Source organism: Lepidochelys kempii, chromosome 3 (genome assembly GCF_965140285.1).
Source record: "Lepidochelys kempii isolate rLepKem1 chromosome 3, rLepKem1.hap1, whole genome shotgun sequence".
NCBI classification, from domain to species: Eukaryota; Metazoa; Chordata; order Testudines; family Cheloniidae; genus Lepidochelys; species Lepidochelys kempii.
In genome coordinates, this window is record NC_136382.1 from 34,358,129 (window position 1) to 34,376,527 (window position 18,399).

General features: G+C 42.1%; 1 protein-coding gene across 2 annotated transcripts in view; it reads right to left on the reverse strand.

Moving 5' to 3' along the window:
• Window positions 1-2,214: 2,214 nt before the first annotated feature.
• Window positions 2,215-18,399, reverse strand: part of RNF144A (ring finger protein 144A) — a 99,009-nt gene continuing 82,824 nt past the window's right edge. For both annotated transcript variants that reach the window (XM_073336079.2, XM_073336080.2), the window contains exons 5-8: window positions 16,937-17,144; window positions 13,124-13,271; window positions 11,095-11,184; window positions 2,215-6,798 (exon numbers count right to left, since the gene is read on the reverse strand). In XM_073336079.2, coding sequence (XP_073192180.1) covers window positions 6,667-6,798; window positions 11,095-11,184; window positions 13,124-13,271; window positions 16,937-17,144 — 578 coding nt within the window. In that variant the 3' untranslated portion in view covers window positions 2,215-6,666. The remainder of the gene's footprint in view (window positions 6,799-11,094; window positions 11,185-13,123; window positions 13,272-16,936; window positions 17,145-18,399) is intronic.

Consider the following 18,399-nt stretch of genomic DNA (forward strand, 5'->3'; position numbering starts at 1 on the left):
GCAATTACAGGCCAGTAAGCCTAACTTCAGTACCAGGCAAATTGGTTGAAACTACAGTGAAGAACAGAACTATCAGACATATCATAGAATATCAGGGTTGGAAGGGACCTCAGGAGGTCATCTAGTCCAACCCCCTGCACAAAGCAGGACCAATCCCCGATTAAATCATCCCAGCCAGGGCTTTGTCAAGCCTGATGAACATGATATGTTGGGGAAGAGCCAACCCAGCTTTTGTAAAGGGAAATCATGCCTCACCAATCTACTAGGTTAGAATTCTTTGAGAGTGCCAGCAAGGATCAAGGATGATCCAGTGGATATAGTGTACTTGAACTTTCAGAAAGCCTTTCACAAGGTCCCTCACCAAAGAAGTCATGGGATAAGAGAGAAGGTCCTCTCATGTATCAGCAGCAGGTTAAAAGATAGGAAACAAAGGCTAGGAATAAACAGTCAGTTTTCACAGGGGAGAGAGATAAACAGCAGAGTTTCCCAAGGATCTTTACTGAGACCAGTACTGTTCAACATATTCATAATATGATCTGAAAAAGGGGTAAACAGTGAAGTGGCAAAGTTTGCAGATGATACAAAATTACTCAAGATATTGTTAAGTCCAAAACTAACTGCGAAGTTACAAAGGAATCTCACAAAACTGGGTGACTGGGCAAGAAAATGGCAAATGAAATTTAATGTTAATAAATGCACACTGGAAGACATAATCCCAACTATACATACAAATGATGGGGTCTATCACTCAAGAAAGAGATCCTGGAGTCATTGTGGATAGTCCTCTGAAAACATCTGCCCAATGTGCAGCAACAGTAAAAAAAAAAAAAAAAACAAAAAAAAAACCAAACAGAATGTAAGGAACCATTAGGAAAGAGAGAGATAAAAAGACAGAAAATATCATAACACCACTCTGTAAATCCATGGTATGCTCACACCTTGAATACTGCCAGCAGTTCTGGTCACCCCATCTCAAGACAGATATATTAGAATTGTAAAAAGTACAGAGAAGCGCAACAAAGTAAGGGGTCTGGAACAGTTTCTATATTAGGAGAAATTAAAAAGACTGCCACTGTTCAGCTTGGAGGAGAGGTGACTAAAGGGGGAATATGATAAAGGTCTATGAAATTATGCGTGGCGTGAACAGGGATGTGTTATGTATCCCTTCACATAACCCATGATGAAGGGGTCATGGAATGATATGAATAGGCAGCAGGTTTAAAACAAACACAAGGAAATACTTCACACAATGTGCAGTCAACCTATGGAACTCAATGCCTGGGGATGTTTTGAAGGCCAAAAGTGTAACTGGGCTCATAAAAGAATTAGATAAGTTCATGGAGGACATCAATGGCTATTAGCCAAGATGGTCAGGGACACAACCCCATGCTCTGGTATACCTAAACCTCTGACTGCTAGAAGCTGGCACTGAATGACAGGAGATGCAGCACTTGATAAATTGCCCTGTTTTGTTCACTCTCTCTGAAGCATTAGCATCAGCCTCTGTCTGAACATAAGATACTGGGCTAGACGGACCATTAGTCTGACCCAGTATGGCAATTCTTTGTTATTACATGAAACACCACAGACACTGAATAGACAGGAACTCAAACTACCCACCGTGGGAAGGTGATGGGCAGAGCTGACCTTGTTATGACCTGAACTTGTGCTGCTTTGGATTATAGGTATTATAGGTATTCCAAACAGATGCTTGGAGCACCAAATTAACCCATTTAAGGCCTACTCCAACTGACTGAAATGATCACTGGATCAGACCCAGAAAAAGAGTGCTTTTTCTCTTCTTTGTTCTGATGGAAGGAGCAGATGACATAAATAACTATTGTAACAATATTTCAATTTTCTTTCAAGTGTATTAAGAATTACAAGACACTATTCTGAAGAATCACAGGAGATGCATTCTTTTAAAATATCTATTGAAATTACAAATTAAACTTTCAGAATGATTCAAAGTACAAAACACAACATTAAAAGGCATTCAACAGCTCTTTTATACATCACAGTGTTAGTGGCACAAAAAAGTACTTACATTTCAAATACATAAACAGAACTTATTTTTACACTGGTCAAATACATCATCATTTATACATATGCATGACTCCTTCATGCGTATCTCTATACAAGATTAAAATACATCCACGGTAAAATGAGCAAGAAAGGTTCAGTTATGTAGCACATTCCTGTACCTAATGTTTCTGGAATTCTGTAAGAGAGATACACAAATCAAAGCAATTATGAAGATCACAGGGCTTTAAACAAAACAGCATGCTTTACTTAGCAAAGAAGCACTGATGCAGGCTTTTCTTGATATCTTTTATGTCACTCTGTGTGACAACTTCCATGTTCTGTCCATCTTTGTAAGATTTTAGAATATATATATACTTTGTATTTTAGAATATATGTATACACACTGTATATACATAGCGAGAGAACATATGGAGTTTGGTTTCAAAAAGCAAACTAGCATGAAGCTTTATGCATACTGTACATTATCAGGATGAAGAATGTTTTTTATTAAGTACATATATATCCTTAATAGGAAAGGGAGAACCTAGAAAATACATAAAACCCCACTTTTTCTTTCCTACCCACAAAATTTTAAAATCACAAAGTGATTGAATACTCTTCTGATCTAGGAGGATTGTTCCCCTCGCCCTTCCTCATCAGACAGAATATTTTAGGAATCTTAATTTTAAATATTTTCTGCCTGTCAGGTCATCAATTCTATGCTACGAACTAGGCCATTCCTTCTTTGTGATCCATCATGATTTTAAGATAAATATTCCAGGAAAGATTATGATGCCTGAAAAAAACAGAACTGTGCATGATACAATATGAGGATCCACGCTGAAGGTAGTTAGAAACAACTGAAATATTAACATAAAATAACACTGCTAAGTACTTATATAATGTCCTCCGTCAGAGGATCTCAAAAATTTTTAAAAATAATTAAGCCCCACAACAACCCTGTGAGGTAGGTGACCATTGTTCCACCTATTTTACAGATGGATAAACTGAGACAAAGGAAGGATCAGTGACTTGTACAAGAACACTGTGAGGGCCCAACCCTGTACCCACTGAAGTCAATGGGAGCGCTTTGCTACTCTTTTCAGTAGGAACAGACCTGATTCCCAAGTCAGCGGTAGAACTGGAGGGAAAAAAACAACCACCTGGAGTTCTGACTCCACTCTGTATTTGGATCTAATCACTAGAAATTCATCCTTCCCAATAGAAAATGCAAACACGTGCTCTGTTAAATTTCATTAAAAACAGCATTTAAGGCAATGCAAATAAAGTAAACAGTAGGATAGATATGAAACACAATCAAAACCGTACAGTTAATCTCAATTTTCAGATGAAGGTTTATAACAGATTGTCTGAAATCTGTTATAAATATTTTCCTTAGGAATGCAACAAAGGTATGAGCATATTTAAACCCACTATTATGGAGCAGTAATGTCAGAGTTTAAAACAATACATTCAGGGTAGTAAATGCCATAGCATCAACAGAGCTTGTAAATCAGTGATTACTGAAGACACCCACTTTTAGGAAACAAAACTGTAGTGGTAAAATTTAAAAATAAGATGTAAGGTTATGATATTCAGCATGACTGAAAGTGATTACAGCATATTCTTTGTGAATATACACACATTATTACCCGAACATCAAGAAGATGTATCAGCTGACAAAAGCTTGGAAATCCACGATAGTGAACCCAAGCATGCTGAGATCACACACAGTCCTATATGTTGGATATGATCAGATAAACCCAGGCATTTGTGTCTGTGTTAATGGCGATCATCAATTGAAATCTAACCTTTTAAAAATGTTTACATCTATAATGCAGTGTGGGACTTTTCCCTTTGATTTTGAAGTAAATTTAGTGCTTTGCAAAGGTGTCAGTGACAACTGTTGGGAGTGAAGTTCTCTGTCAAGGGCATCACAGATTCCCAACACTGCCCTGTTTCATCCCTGATCTGAAAAGACTACTTCTAAGAAAGAAAAAGTACAGGTTACTCTTTATGCCTCCAATACTATATTGATAGGCCCCTATAAACCAGTTTCTCGGCTGGAACTGCCAACTAGAACCATTTGTGTTGCTTAGTGCTCACATAAGTGGACTGCTGAACTGATAGCCCAGGAAACCTGGGGTCTGTTTTGCCCACTGAACAATTAGTTCTCTGATGCTGCAACTGGATCTGTCCTGTGCAGTTCAGGATTGGAGAATAAGGGCAAGAATGTAAGTCTTCCCACACTACCTTGACAACATGCCTCAGATCTGGAGAAACTAGTTTTTCATCCAGGGGTACATACCTATTAATCTTATACATCAAAATGATGATTCAGGGCAATGTGAGTTAAGTACTATCCTGAATCAGGATGCTTTTCTAATGTGGTCAGTCTTTTGAGATAAGGACATACATCCTCTAGGAGGAGCTAGACTGAGACTGAAACCTCATTAGCCACTGAAACCAGGGCTGACCAGTGGTGACTAGTTAAAGTATGCCTATCCCATTGATAAGCTCTTGTGAGCCATCCAACCCCCCATGTTATTTCTGAATAGCTAAGAAAAAAAAAGTCAATATCAGGATTTCACCATTAAAGTTCTGAATGATACACTGTAATGCAAAGCTAACGACATAACATACAACTAACATTGGCTTGTCATCAGATTGCGATCTTAAAAAGGTTGAACATCTTAAGACAAAAACTATTTCTGGATCTCCTGCAAGCATTTCTCATTTAGCCAGTTTGAAATACGAATACTTTTTAAAATGAAGAATATTGAAGTTGGACAGAGGAGAAAATCTTCAAAAGTACCTAGGTGAATTAGGAATCTATTTCCCATTTTCAAAAGTGACTTATGCCCTTAGGAGTTTCACTGAAAGTCAATTAGCTTTTAAAAATTTTACCCTGCAACATTTCTGTTCAAATAATAGATATGCAAACTAAAACTAAACATAAAACAAAACAAAACAAACAGTTTTTTTGCTATGTTAGACTGCTGTTATGTTTTGTGGACTTGATCCTGCTATGTCTTAGGTGGGAGCCCCACTGACTTCCACATATACACATGATTGCATCATTTCCTACTTCATTATATCTTTAGGTTCTCAAACAGAGTAACTTTCACTAGCATGCTCTGCAGAACAGTGGGCTCCGCTTGGACACAGATCTGCCCATGTGTACCGCATTCCATGATCAGGGCCATTACATTAAATTTTTGTCAAATTATTTTGCTGTTTTTGAAGCCTGCATTTACAAAGGGGTCTCTTACAGTTTTCCACAAAATACTGCAGAAGAGTAATTTCTGTGTATTAACAATATGTTGATTTGGACATTTTACTACCCTGGAAAACTTACAACATTGTAAATTAAAAAAGAGAAAAGAACAAGAAAAGAAAAATGATGCCACATAAAGGAATGTTGGAACAAAACAAACTAACCCTTAAAGAGAACTTTGTTTTGTTTTCTCACAGTATGATTATTAACAGCACGTACGATATGATATGAACCCTGGAAAATGGAGTATATATTGTAAATGGGGGACAGAACTTTCACAAACACCTCAGGCGTTTTCATTACTAACAATAAGGATGTTGAGTACTTTTCATAAATGGTAAAGACAGGAATCATTGCTGAGCTGAGAATCTGCTGATAAGCAGAATAAGTCCTGTAATTCCCCCCACCCCCAATACCTGCCTTTAAGACAGCAGCAAACTATCTTGAACTTCCAAATATTCAATAGCACAGATATTTACACATTTGGTTTAATCAGGATTTTTTTAATATATAAATAAAAGATTGAGATACCTGGATTAGAAGTTATGTAGCCCTCCCTGTAAGTGTACCAGACCCCTTAATAACAGCAAAAATTAACCATTCAGAAAAAGACTGGCAATCCAGTGGTAATCAATAACAACCATACATTTTTAAAAGGATCTTGATTAGGTAGCAGGTTTGTGACATCACTCAACCTTACAGCTTTCATATATTTATTTTAAAAAATGTAGTTTTCGATTGAACAAATAGCATGTAAGACTTCCTAAAATTCCTGGAAGGCAGCAATTCCAGCTGTACCCTCCCCAAAATTCAAGAAAGGCATATGATGGTCAATATGCACCTTAATGATTTCCATTATCCTTGGAAAAATAAGTACTAAAAAGGTTTTTGCCATTGCAATATTAATAAAAACACAGTTGTAATAAACAGATATATTAAAGCCACATTTAAATGATAGGTGACTCAAATAGGAATATGAATAAGACACCTCGTTTTGATGCAAGTGTATATGTGAAAACATTTGATTTGATTCATTTTTAGGTTGTTTTGCTGATGTAACATAGCACAGTTCCTAGTCCACCAATATGGCCTCTGTGGGCAACATGAAACCGTTAGTTTTATCTGGAGAATCTTCATCTCTTAATTTCAGACACTTATCTTGTTCCACAACATCCTCTAAACACCTGACTTGCCTTCCACTACCTCACCTGACTATTAGTAGTTGGTCTATGTAACTGTACTAACAACAGTTCCTGGAATCATGGCACTGTCACAGAAAAGCAGGATGGGGGAAGTAAGGCTACAACAATGTAAGTGCAAGAGGGGAAAAAATGTGTGTGCGATGAGTCCCATCTTCTCATGATCTAGGTAGGTAGAGGGTCATCATCTCCTTTATTACATTTGCACTTGCAACAAAGGACAAATGGAGTAGCAAGTAAAAGGAAAGGCGAGGCCACTAACAGCAGTAGACCAAATCCCGCAAAGATTCCCACCACCTGAAAAAACAATGGAAAAATGACATGCGTCAGTACTGCAATTGGCACAGCAGGGTTCAAATTCTGTTCCAACACAAAGTCAATGCACTAGGGGAGAAATCTTGGCCCCACTGAAGTCAATGGCAAGACTCCCACTGATTTCAATAGACCCAGGATTTCAGCATAGTTGTAGATTTTTAAGATTTTTGTGTTTAATAAAATGTATATAACTAGAGTTAGCAAGGTGATTTCTAATTTTCAGAATGGGAGAATGGTAGCAGACTCTAATCTTGAGAAAATAATTACTAGACTGAAATGGTCCATTTCCCCTGTATCAGTCAGAATTCACAACATGACACCTACAAATGTCAATAGTGCAGGCATGCATTCATTCACACACCCTAGATTAAGCAGATGTTAATTTGCACTGAACAAAAGACAAGGATGGGGTTGCTATGTCTCCTGCACTTACCCACTCTTATTCAGTGCAAGTGGATAGTTTTACCTTTCTTTCTTTCTCGATAAAATGCGAATTTTAAGCCTCTAGCATCTGTGGTGTTTGAGGAATTCTGCTGCCAAGGGCAAACATGTTTATATTAGGGAAGTTCCACTGACAGATTCTTACAAGTATTCAAGAAGGGACACAGTTTTCCTATTTGGTCTCAAACAATTTAAAATTCAGCGTGAAGCCGTCTTAGATATTTCTATAGTACGTATCACTACACAAGTAGTTATTTGAAGTGTTGACTGACATTTTAATGTAGTCACATGTTTGCAAGCATTTAAAGTTCCCTTGAAAGAAGATTAAAGTCTTTATACAGCTGAGGTTGCTAAGCACTACCTGTGCCAACACATATAGAGTTTGAGTTCCTTTAGCTTTCCTCCGTCACTGAACTAACCCAAATACAGTCACCCACACAGCTGATAGAAAAGGGGAAGGTGTTGGCTTTCCTACCAAGGAGCAGGCTTTGGGACTTTGCTTTGAGGCGCCAAACTTTGCCTTAGCTTCTGGCTAGCAGGTACATAATACATTTGATCCCCCATCTCTCCCCTCTGATTGCTGAAAGGGAGGAGTATTTTCTCTCCTTCTTTCTATGCTTTCCTCCAACCCCTGAGCTTCCTGACAGCTACTAGAATGGTAGGGTGATCTCACCACAGTCTACTTCTCCCTCAGCTTCCTGGCTGCTGGTTCTATTCCTCCCACAGCCTCCTTTTTTTGAGCCCTTCTCAATGAACAGCTCTAGTGCCTGCTGCTGCACAGAGCGTTCCCAAGCAGCAAGAGGGTGAAACTGACCTATTTCTCATCAGTTTCACTGCTGCCCACAACCTTCCCCATAGCAGTAGTGGAAATCGACAGCGTAGGAGCTAGAGGGCTGCTCGGGCCTAATTTTTAAGCCCGACCCGAAAGCAATCTGCCCGACCCGAGCCTGAGAGAGCTGAGTTGTTTTACAATACAAACCCCAACACTTCCCCCAAACCTATCACCGCTGCTGCTGCCTCCGGTCCGTGGGGTCAGTGCGGCCGCTGTGAGCCCCACTTCTGCCAGCCGCTGCTCCCTGCTTCACTGGGTGCTCTGTGGAGCAAGAGGCACTGCATCTCACTGGTGCACTCACCCCACAGCGAACACAGTGCAACAAGTTGGCAGTGGCCAGCGAAGTAAGGCATGCTGCTGCCGCACTGACCCCACAGGCAGAAGGTAATCAGAGGTTACCCGACCCAACCTGAGCCTGAGAGGGCTGGGTTGTTTTTTGACCCACCTAACCCCAGCCCAACACTTGTAGTTGGGTCCCATCAGTTTTGGGATGGGTTGCTGGGCTCTACTCTGAGCAGCAGAAACACTGCACACTTAAGTGAGGCAACTCTGCACTGGTTTTCACTCATTTCACATTTGGAAGGTTATAGGTTTTTGTTTTTTTTTTAAAGTGATGCTAATTGCCTGAGAAATCTTCCTACTTGCCCTAAGCAAGAGAGTAGATTTTGGAAGGCCTGCTTGCAACAACCTGTCTGCAAGTCATTCAACATACCCACCAAGAATTATTCACAGAATAATTGTGAATAATGAATACCTGGGAAAAATCACCTGCTCATGAACAATTGCAATTTGAATGCTAGGGCTCCCTGGGCACTACAGTAATACAAACTATAACACTAGTATCACATTATTCATTAGGAATTCTTCTCCCCGCTCTCGTCAGATACTAAACATTCTGATTAATTGGCAAATATTTCATTTGGCATAGTGTAGAAAATATACTCTAAACCTAAATTAACAGGCTTATTGATACCTGCTCTACCAGGGACTATTTTTCTTCCCGAACACTGTGGATTTCTTTCTGCAATTTACTTTATCCAGCTATTTTTTATTCCAGGGCTGAAAATCAATACGGAGTTCAGCAGGTGGCGCTGCTGAACAAAATTAAGTTTGAGGAGTGAAGTGCACACTGCTTTATTATGTAATATTAGACGAGGCCTTTTATTTTAAAAGAACAGGCTTAGCTGCGGCTCTCCAGAGACACGAATCTCAAATTTCTTTGACCTAATATTTTTATTTTTTGCCAAAGACAATTACTTTAAAATATCATTTTATAAGGTACCTTTCACCACATATGCCTGTGTCAGACAGGCAGCTAATCTGACGCGTCTGCGTTTAACGTCTTTGGGGAACCTGCTGACACCGAAGGGTGAAAGCGAAGCCAAGATTCTTCCCTGAGCTTCCTTTAAATTTCCTACTGAGCTGCAGCTGCGGCCCATACTGATCTTTGGCAATGGCACATAAACAATTAGCCACATGCAATCTTCTCAGTGTGCCACTATGGGGCACCATTAGCTGAGCAGAGCCAAGGTGAAATTGAACAATATAGAAGACTGGCAAACAGTGCTCTTTACTATCAAACAGGAGGCCAGCTTACATTTTCCTTTCAGCTCAGACATGCCGATCAGTGAATTTATCCAGGATTTTTAAGATCAGGTCAACAGGCTGTCTGGTGAGCATCAGTGATACATCTTCCACCTGGTGGACTTGTCTGCTGTTGAACAATAGGCTATTTCCTAGCATGTGTAATGTCTAGAATTGATTTTTTGCACTAGAAGTACACCACTTTGCATTACAGCATCATGCCTTTCACCTTGATGTTATGTTATGCTCCTCTTGGTTAATACTCGAAGAACGCTTAACGTAATGGCCCCCATCCTGAAAACACTAGCAATCATAGTGCTCACCAACCTGGCTTCGATGGGAATTCTCAGAATATCAAAGTATCAAAAATATCAAAAGTCTCAAAAATTTGGGATTGAGCGTAACAGCTCTTGTATGTCATCCAATTAACGGGTGCTCGTGCTACATTTCTTGACATCTCCATTTTTCTAATTAGCAATGCCAGCAACATCAGTCATGTAACCAATTACACCACAGTGCAGTGTAGCAATCGTTACAACGATGGAAGAAATAGACATGGGCAAATATTTGTTACAGGAGTTCTTTTCATTCAAAATCCGCCTATTTTACAGGTCACTAAACTTCTGCAAATTTGGGGCAATTTTACAAATCCTTTTAATGCAATTTTGAATCCAATGTTTTCTACTCTATTTATAAAAAATAAAAAAGCGACTTTCACTGACGCATTCACCCTAAGAAGAGAGAGGGGAGTGCACGGACAACAGCTGAGCTGCCTAGTGGATTACCCGGGGGCTAGAAACACAGAGGTTCCAAGTTCTAGTCCCACTGCTCACACCCAGCACCAGCATGACAACTGTGAAATGGCTTCTTACAGTCAAGGAACTGTCTCCACTTTTCCCGTAAAGGCTTGCCGGGCCCCCCAAAGTCACATGCTGCATCCTCCACATTTCTTGAAGCTGATGCAGAAAAAGAGGGCTCCTCAGTGAGATATGCCTGTGGCCTGCTTCACCTTGAAACAGAGAGAGACTGAAATCTGAAGCCGGTGAAGAAGGGGGGCGGGGTACAAAAATCCTTTGCTCATGATTGGTTCTTTACTGCTTGACTGACATCAAAGGAGGGAATCACCCTAGTGTCCATGCAGACTCACCACCCCAGGGACAACTTTATACTAATAAACTCAACCAGTTCTCAACCAGAAATGTATGTCAGTTAGGAGTCAAAATCCAGGATGGAGTCTGACTGTGTTATTCCTTGTTAATGTCTATCTTTGTACCACAATGCCCTTTCCTCAGCTATTGAATGGTGAAGACACTTAGACTCACATGCTTGATTTGATCTCTTTTTAGATACAACTGAGAGAGAGAGAGAGAAAACCATTTTATTGTGAACTTTTATGAAGTTTTAAAAAGCTCTAAACCTACCTGTGTTCTGTGCCAGATAACAGATGCCCTGGAGTGACCTAACTTGTTTCGACAAGGTCCTTTGTCATAATGTATAAGGAGGAAATCATCCTTTGAAACATTAAATAGAAACATTAGCAGTTAATAGAGACTCTCTTTTCCTTCAAGATGGAGCAGATAGTGGCAGCAAAATAAGAACAAAATATTACAGAGGGGAGCAAGTTTCAAGATCCCTGAAAAGCACTGAATATGAAGAGAAAAGTTTCAGAGTGGAAAACCAACTGAAATTGGATTTGTATTCTTGCATGAGTCAGCGCTGAACAGCCCTTCCCAGAGTTGCTCCCCACAGGGTTACTATGGAAGTGATTTCATAAGGTGGAACATAATACAAATACAGCTCATGTTGGTGATAAAGAGAATGAGTTGTGCTGTGCCTGGAGGATAGGCCAATGCAGATCAGAGTAAAGCACTGTAGGAACCTTCAGCAAGAAGATAATAGCAATAAACAAATGAACTAATAGCTCTATTTTCATGTATTTTAGATTTCCATGCGCATCCACTCAATATTGTACTCCCCCTTCCTTTTCCCTATTTTATATCAGATCATGTGGATTTCCCTGTCTAGCAAAGCTACTGGTGCAGCTAAGAATCCTTTTTCTCAGGAATTAAAATGTCCTATCTTCTAACCAGGGAATGATCTGAAAGGAAAAGTGAAATCACATGGATAAAAACATTTTCAAACCTGATTGCTTACAGTCAGGCACCTTAGTAAACAGACTGGTTTTCATAGGTGCGGTGCACCCACAATTGGAGTCAATAGAGTACTTGGTGCTCATCATTTCTGAAAACCAACCTGCTTATTTAAATGCCTAAATAGGGGTTTAGGCAACATAATTTGAAAATACTGGCCATGTTAGGTATAGAACATGGGAAGAGGACAGCTACTTCTTGGATCCCAAGCCTCTCAAATGTGGCATTTATTTTGCAGCTGGGAAAGCAAACCAAGGCAGATATCTACCCAGTTCTACAGAGAAAGACGCATCTGCTTCCAGATCTGGATTGGTCACTCTTCCGTACAGCAACCAACGCAGGCACAGGGGACCTCTGCTTTTTACTTAAGTATGGGAGTACCCATGAGTTAAAACTTATCCATAAGGCATTTAGACATAACAATTGCAGGATTTGGAATAGTTAGAGTACATTTTTGGGACATGAAACATTTCCTCTACCATTGTTAACTACACTTTGCAATAAAACGTTTCCTTGGCTAATATCTGGAAACAGATGTAGCATATTGTATATACTCCAGTGCTTAGGCACAATAAGATATTGGCTTGTTTAAAATGTTTAAGCCCAGGACAAGAAGCAGCATAAGAGTTAAATCGAACTCCTACTGCTCTCAGAACACATTTGTTCTTCATACATCAGTTCATTGGCTTTTTCTCTTACTTTGTCCTGCAGAAGAGATGTAATAACCAAAACAAATCAACGTCAAGAAACAACTCTCACTACTGAAGTTCAGCACTAAAATGAATACTGACACTCTACATGGGATTCTGTATTTAGGGCTACCTTACACTATCATGCAGAACTGAAAGTAATACAGATATATTCATCCTGCAAACACTTTTTAGAATATAAATTCTTCAGGAAGGAGCTGTCTGATTTGTGTGTACACGGTACAGTATTAAACATAAACTATTTAGATGCCACATGGAGATGGCAAAGGAAGAATAATTTTCATCAAATTTCAAATTACAACTTCTTTCCATCTCATTTATGCAAAGGGTGAACAGCTCAACAGCTCTTCAGGTGGGGCAAGTAAGATCAAGTGCACAAGGACCATCAAGTAACCAGCTAAGGTCCAGCTCCGCCCTTGCCCATGCATTTTAGCAGAGAAATAGGTGCTAACAGTAGTGATACAAAAAGGTTCAGAAGAAACACAGCATGTGAAAGAGCAGTTAGTAAGGATATCCATAGGACAGTCTTAAGTCAGCATAACAAACTTGTAAGCTTACAATATCCACCGAAACGTGGAGTGTATACTCACATCAAGAGATTCCAGACAGTACCAGCAAAAGGCATGCTTGCAGTTTTTACACATCATTTGGGCACAACCCTCATCTCGCTCAATATAAACTTTGCATTTTGGACAGCGTTTGATGGGAGCATCATCATCTTCCATTTTATACATAGAACTGTGGGAGACATTTGAAGAAGTTTATAAGGTGTGTACCCGTGCATGTTTAAAGCAAAAATAACATCCTAATTGAAAAAAATCTGGGTTTGCATTTTAGTTTTGTGATCCGTTTTTTTGTTTTGTTGTTAAGTATCCAGAAAGCAGATCTAGTACAACAATTAATTTTTATAGTGCCTATCAAACAGCTATGCACTTACCAGATAAAACACATTTCTCTCATCTACCAATTGTTTTCTGTGACCTGGTGACATCAGTGTGTACAATGCTCTCAGCTGTCAGCTGAGCACGTGGGAACCAATCTGAAGTCAGTTTTTTACATGCCTAGTCTGTCTGCCTTTCTCCTCCTCTTTTATTTCTTATGGGAGAAGGAGAAAAGATCTGCATGTGGAAAACAGGGAGGCTGACAATGCCCAGCTGACCCAGGCTATGGCCTATGGGCTTAGGGATTCCCTGGATGAGAAGGCAAAGGGAGAGACAGAGCGTCCATGAGGCTGATCTCCTAGGACTTTCTCTCCAAGCCAAATTCCACTCGGTTTTCCTGGATACCCTGTTCCTCCAAGGCTTGCCTCCTCCATCACAGTTCAGGGCAACTGCATCTGCAATTCCCCTCTGTGATCCACTGAGAGCCCCTACCCGAAAGCTCCCAGTTCCTCAGCTGTCACTCTCTTGGGTAGACTCCATCCTAACCAGGGTTTCGCCAGGCTGCACAGTTCCCTGCCTACACTGTGATGTCCCCAGAAAGCCAGACTGCCTAAACAGGCCAGCATCTGCTTTCTCTCCGAAGGACAGGAAGAGAGGAATTGTAAATTATAAGTTACCACCCAGCTCTTTATAAACTAGCACATTTATTCTTAAGACGAAAGCATTCTAGAGAAAACATAAAAACAACAAAAGTTCCTCTATGCATGCTAAAAGCTTACCAGGGGTCACCCTCAGTAGGCCAAAGTCCTTCCAAACCCTTCCAAGAAGGATTGACCCCCTTCACCCCACCCTCCCGGCCCTTCAACAGTAGGTCTTTGTTCATTTGCTGGATCAGAAAGAAGGCCCCGAGTCAGTTTAAACTCAGGCTATTTATCCCTTTCTTTCTCTCTTGATCTCTGGAGAATCCAGTCTGAACCATCAGATATGAGCCTCTGCAAGTGCTGGCCCCCCTCTGGAGGTGCTACAACTTAAGTGAACTTGCCTCATACCTCCTACTGTTCTTTGTTCCTAGAGGAGCTGTGGTCACTCTCCTGCAGGGAATTACATGCAATCCCTGGCCCACAACGATACATCAACTTCATACAGTAAGATCTTCCAGAGATATTGCAGAAAATTGCCTTATCTGTGATATTCCCTCTCTCCAGTGCTGGCAAGGAGCTGCTGAATCATTGCAAGCACCAGATTCACAGTGCTGCTTCTCGATCTCACTCCTGCCTGCAGTAGTTTACTCCACATGGAATGGGTCCATGTCAAGGAGCAGGAGTGAGAGGGCATCCAAGGAGCATTTTTTTCCCTGGTTTTCTGGAAGAGTCTTAAAGCTCCTCCTGCTCAGTGAAGGCTTTAGGACTCTGTAAGGTCTGGAGAAAAGGATGGTGCCTCAGACAAAGTTGTTGACAGCAACTACTCCAATGGGAGGAAGGAGAACAACAGGGGAGGACTCCCAACCTGTAGATACGCTGGAGGCTCGGGATAGGATACAGAGGGACCTAGATAAATTAGAGGATTGGGCCAAAAGAAATCTGATGAGGTTCAACAGGGACAAGTGCAGAGTCCTGCACTTAGAACGGAAGAATCCCATGCACCGCTACAGACTAGGGACCGAATGGCTCGGCAGCAGTTCTGCAGAAAACGACCTAGGGGTTACAGTGGACGAGAAGCTGGATATGAGTCAGCAGTGTGCCGTTGTTGCCAAGAAGGCCAATGGCATTTTGGGATGTATATGTAGGGGCATTGCCAGCAGATCGAGGGACGTGATCGTTCCCCTCTATTTGACATTGGTGAGGCCTCATCTGGAGTACTGTGTCCCCTTTCGGGCCCCACACTACAAGAAGGATGTGGAGAAACTGGAAAACGTCCAGCGGAGGACAACAAAAATGATTAGGGGACTGGAACACATGACTTATGAGGAGAGGCTGAGGGAACTGGGATTATTTAGTCTGCGGAAGACAAGAATAAGGGGGGATTTGATAGCTGCTTTCAACTACCTGAAAGGGGGTTCCAAAGAGGTTGGATCTAGACTGTTCTCAGTGGTAGCAGATGACAGAACGAGAAGTAATGGTCTCAAATTGCAGCGGGGGAGGTTTAAGTTGGATATTAGGAAAAACTTTTTCACTAGGAGGATGGTGAAACACTGGAATGTGTTACCTAGGGAGGTGGTGGAATCTCCTTCCTTAGAAGTTTTTAAGGTCAGGCTTGACAGAGCCCTGGCTGGGATGATTTAGTTGGGGATTGGTCCTGCTTTGAGCAGGGGTTGGACTAGATGACCCCCTGAGGTCCCTTCCAACCCTGATATTCTATGATTCTAGTGACGAGAGGCGGGGTGGGGACTGGACAAAGTCCTGACTCCATATTGGTTACTACTTCCTGACTGACAGATCAGAGAAGACACACACCCGTGACAACCACACCATGGCAAAATCTTTTGAACACACAAATTACATTTGTCATTCCCAGCACGTGCTGGCACAAACTGGTGCTGGGACAATGGTCGCCAGCAAGTTGCAAGGACAACCGCCAAATGTTCTAAACCTACAGAAAAGAAACACAAATCAATCAAAATGCTAAGCAAAACATACAAGTCCTGTATCATGCCACGAAGCTCACCACACTTGAGCTTTGGTGAGCGTGAGTGAGAGCGCGTACCAAATCTAGGGGTGCTGAGAGTCCCACTGCAGGCCCTGTAGTGTTTTACCCAGGAACCGAGAACAAGAGCAACCTAGCCAGTCAGCTGTCATTACAAGATAGAAGGGGACAGGCAGTCTTGAGAATAGCCAAGTCCCAGACCATTCATGGCTTTAACGATCAGAACCAAGACCTTGACCTGCTGCAGGAAGTGAACAGGGAGCCAGGGATGAAGCCTGAGCACAGGTGTTATGTGCACACAGCGACCTGCCCTATTCAGGTGGGCAGCTGCATTCTCTACCAATGGAAATTGCTAACTGGTCTTCTAATGCTGCCTTAAACAAGGCTCAACAATCACTCCCTCGCTCCTGGAAGAGCGGCAGTCATGGTGCCACTGACAGAGGCCTCCTAAAATAGCCAACCAGAATCAACTAACCCTTAAGCCCCTGGAATAGCAGCAGCAGTGAGTGTGGAGGGGGACCTGAGGTGGCTGAATGTGTCGTTGGCATCAATGGAGGAACAGATGGAAGAGAGGGCTGGGCAAGCAGAGCTGCAGATGGTGCCAGGAGCCTGGGTTGTCCCTCTGTGCTGCTTTAACTGATTCCACCTGCTCCCTGATGGTGGTGGTGGGGCAGCCAGGCCACTAAGGGAGCCATCACCATCCATCTCTGTGTCAAGCACAGTGTCTTAAAAGAAAAGGACTGGAATGGCTGCTGTGGACATTCGCTTAAAAAACCAACAGGAGAAAATGGCCCCTTGATTGGCGATGGGGTTACATTCCTCTTGTTACGCATCAAGTAGATCTTTGCTGCTGCCACTGGGCAAGTTACAGTACTGTACCTTGTTTCTCCTGGGAGGAAGGTGATTGGTATATTCTCTTGACAGCCTTGTCCTGGATGCCAGTTGGATTTACAAGATGAGCAGAACTCTATGTCACAAGCTTTGCATTGAACCAGCTGGGGATTTTGTGGCCCTGATTCTTGTAGTTGGCAAACTGCCTGACAGGCAGAAGATGGACACCAGGTCCGACATGGATCCAAAAGCACTTCTGCAAAAGGGTATAAAATAACCAGAATCAATGACAGCTACTGGATTGTCCTTTAATTATATACTGCTTAAGAATGCTCACATGCTCAGATTGCTCATCAGACCAGCTGTTTTCTAAAGAGGCTTCCGGTTTTGTTTGCCCCATCTGGCACACTTGTGACCTGATTTGCAGATTTATTCAGCATCAGAGACATCTAAAATTATAGACCACTTTTCCAAATGTGGGCCTACCTCCCTAACACTGCACTTCTGGAAATGGCCTGAACTAATTGATTTTACATTGTTCACAGAATTATAGAACCATAGGGAGCGCAAGGGTCATGTAGTCTAACCCCCTGCCAAGATGCAGGATTTGTTGTGTCTAAACCAGGGGTGGCCAAACTGCGGTGGCCAACCTGCGGCTCTTGAGAAGTTAATATGCGGCTCCTTGTATAGGCACCGACTCCGGGTTGGAGCTACAGGCGCCAACTTTCCAATGTGCCGGGGGGGGTGCTCCCTGCTCAACCCCTGGCTCTGCTACAGGCCCTGCCCCTACTCCACCCCTTCGCATCCCCTCCCCTGAGTTTGCCATGCCTTCACTCCTCCCCCACAGAGCCTCCTGCATGCCACGGAAGAGCTGATCGGGAGGTGCGGGGAGGAAGGGGAAGGCGCTGATTGGCGGGGCTGCCAGTGGGTGGGGGGGGGCGCTGGGAGCAGGGTGGGCACGGATTGATGGGGGGCTGCTGACGTATTACTGTGGCTCTTTGGCAATGTACACTGGTAAATTCTGGCTCCTTCTCAGGCTCAGGTTGGCCACCTCTGGTCTAAACCATCCAAGACAGATGGCTACCCAGCCTCCTTCTGAAAACCTCAAGAGAAGGAGCTTCCACAACCTCCCAAGGCAGTCTGTTCCATTGTTCTACTGTTCTTACAGTTAGGAAGCTTTTCCTGAGATTTAATCTAAATCTGCTGTGCTGTAGTTTAAATCCATTGCCTCTTGTCCCGCCCTCTGTGGCAAAAGAAATAAATTTTTCTCCAATCTTTTTATGGCAGCCTTTCAAGCATTTGAAGACTGCTTTCATGTCTCCACTTAATCTCCTCTTTTCCAAACTAAACATACCCCCAGTTCATTCAGACTTTGCTTATATAGCTTGCATTCCATCCCTTTGATCATCTTTGTTGCTTGCCTCTGGGTCCTTTCCAGTTTCTCTACACCCTTTCTATACAGTGGTGACCAAAACTGGACACAGTACTCCAGCTGAGGTCTAACCAGTGCT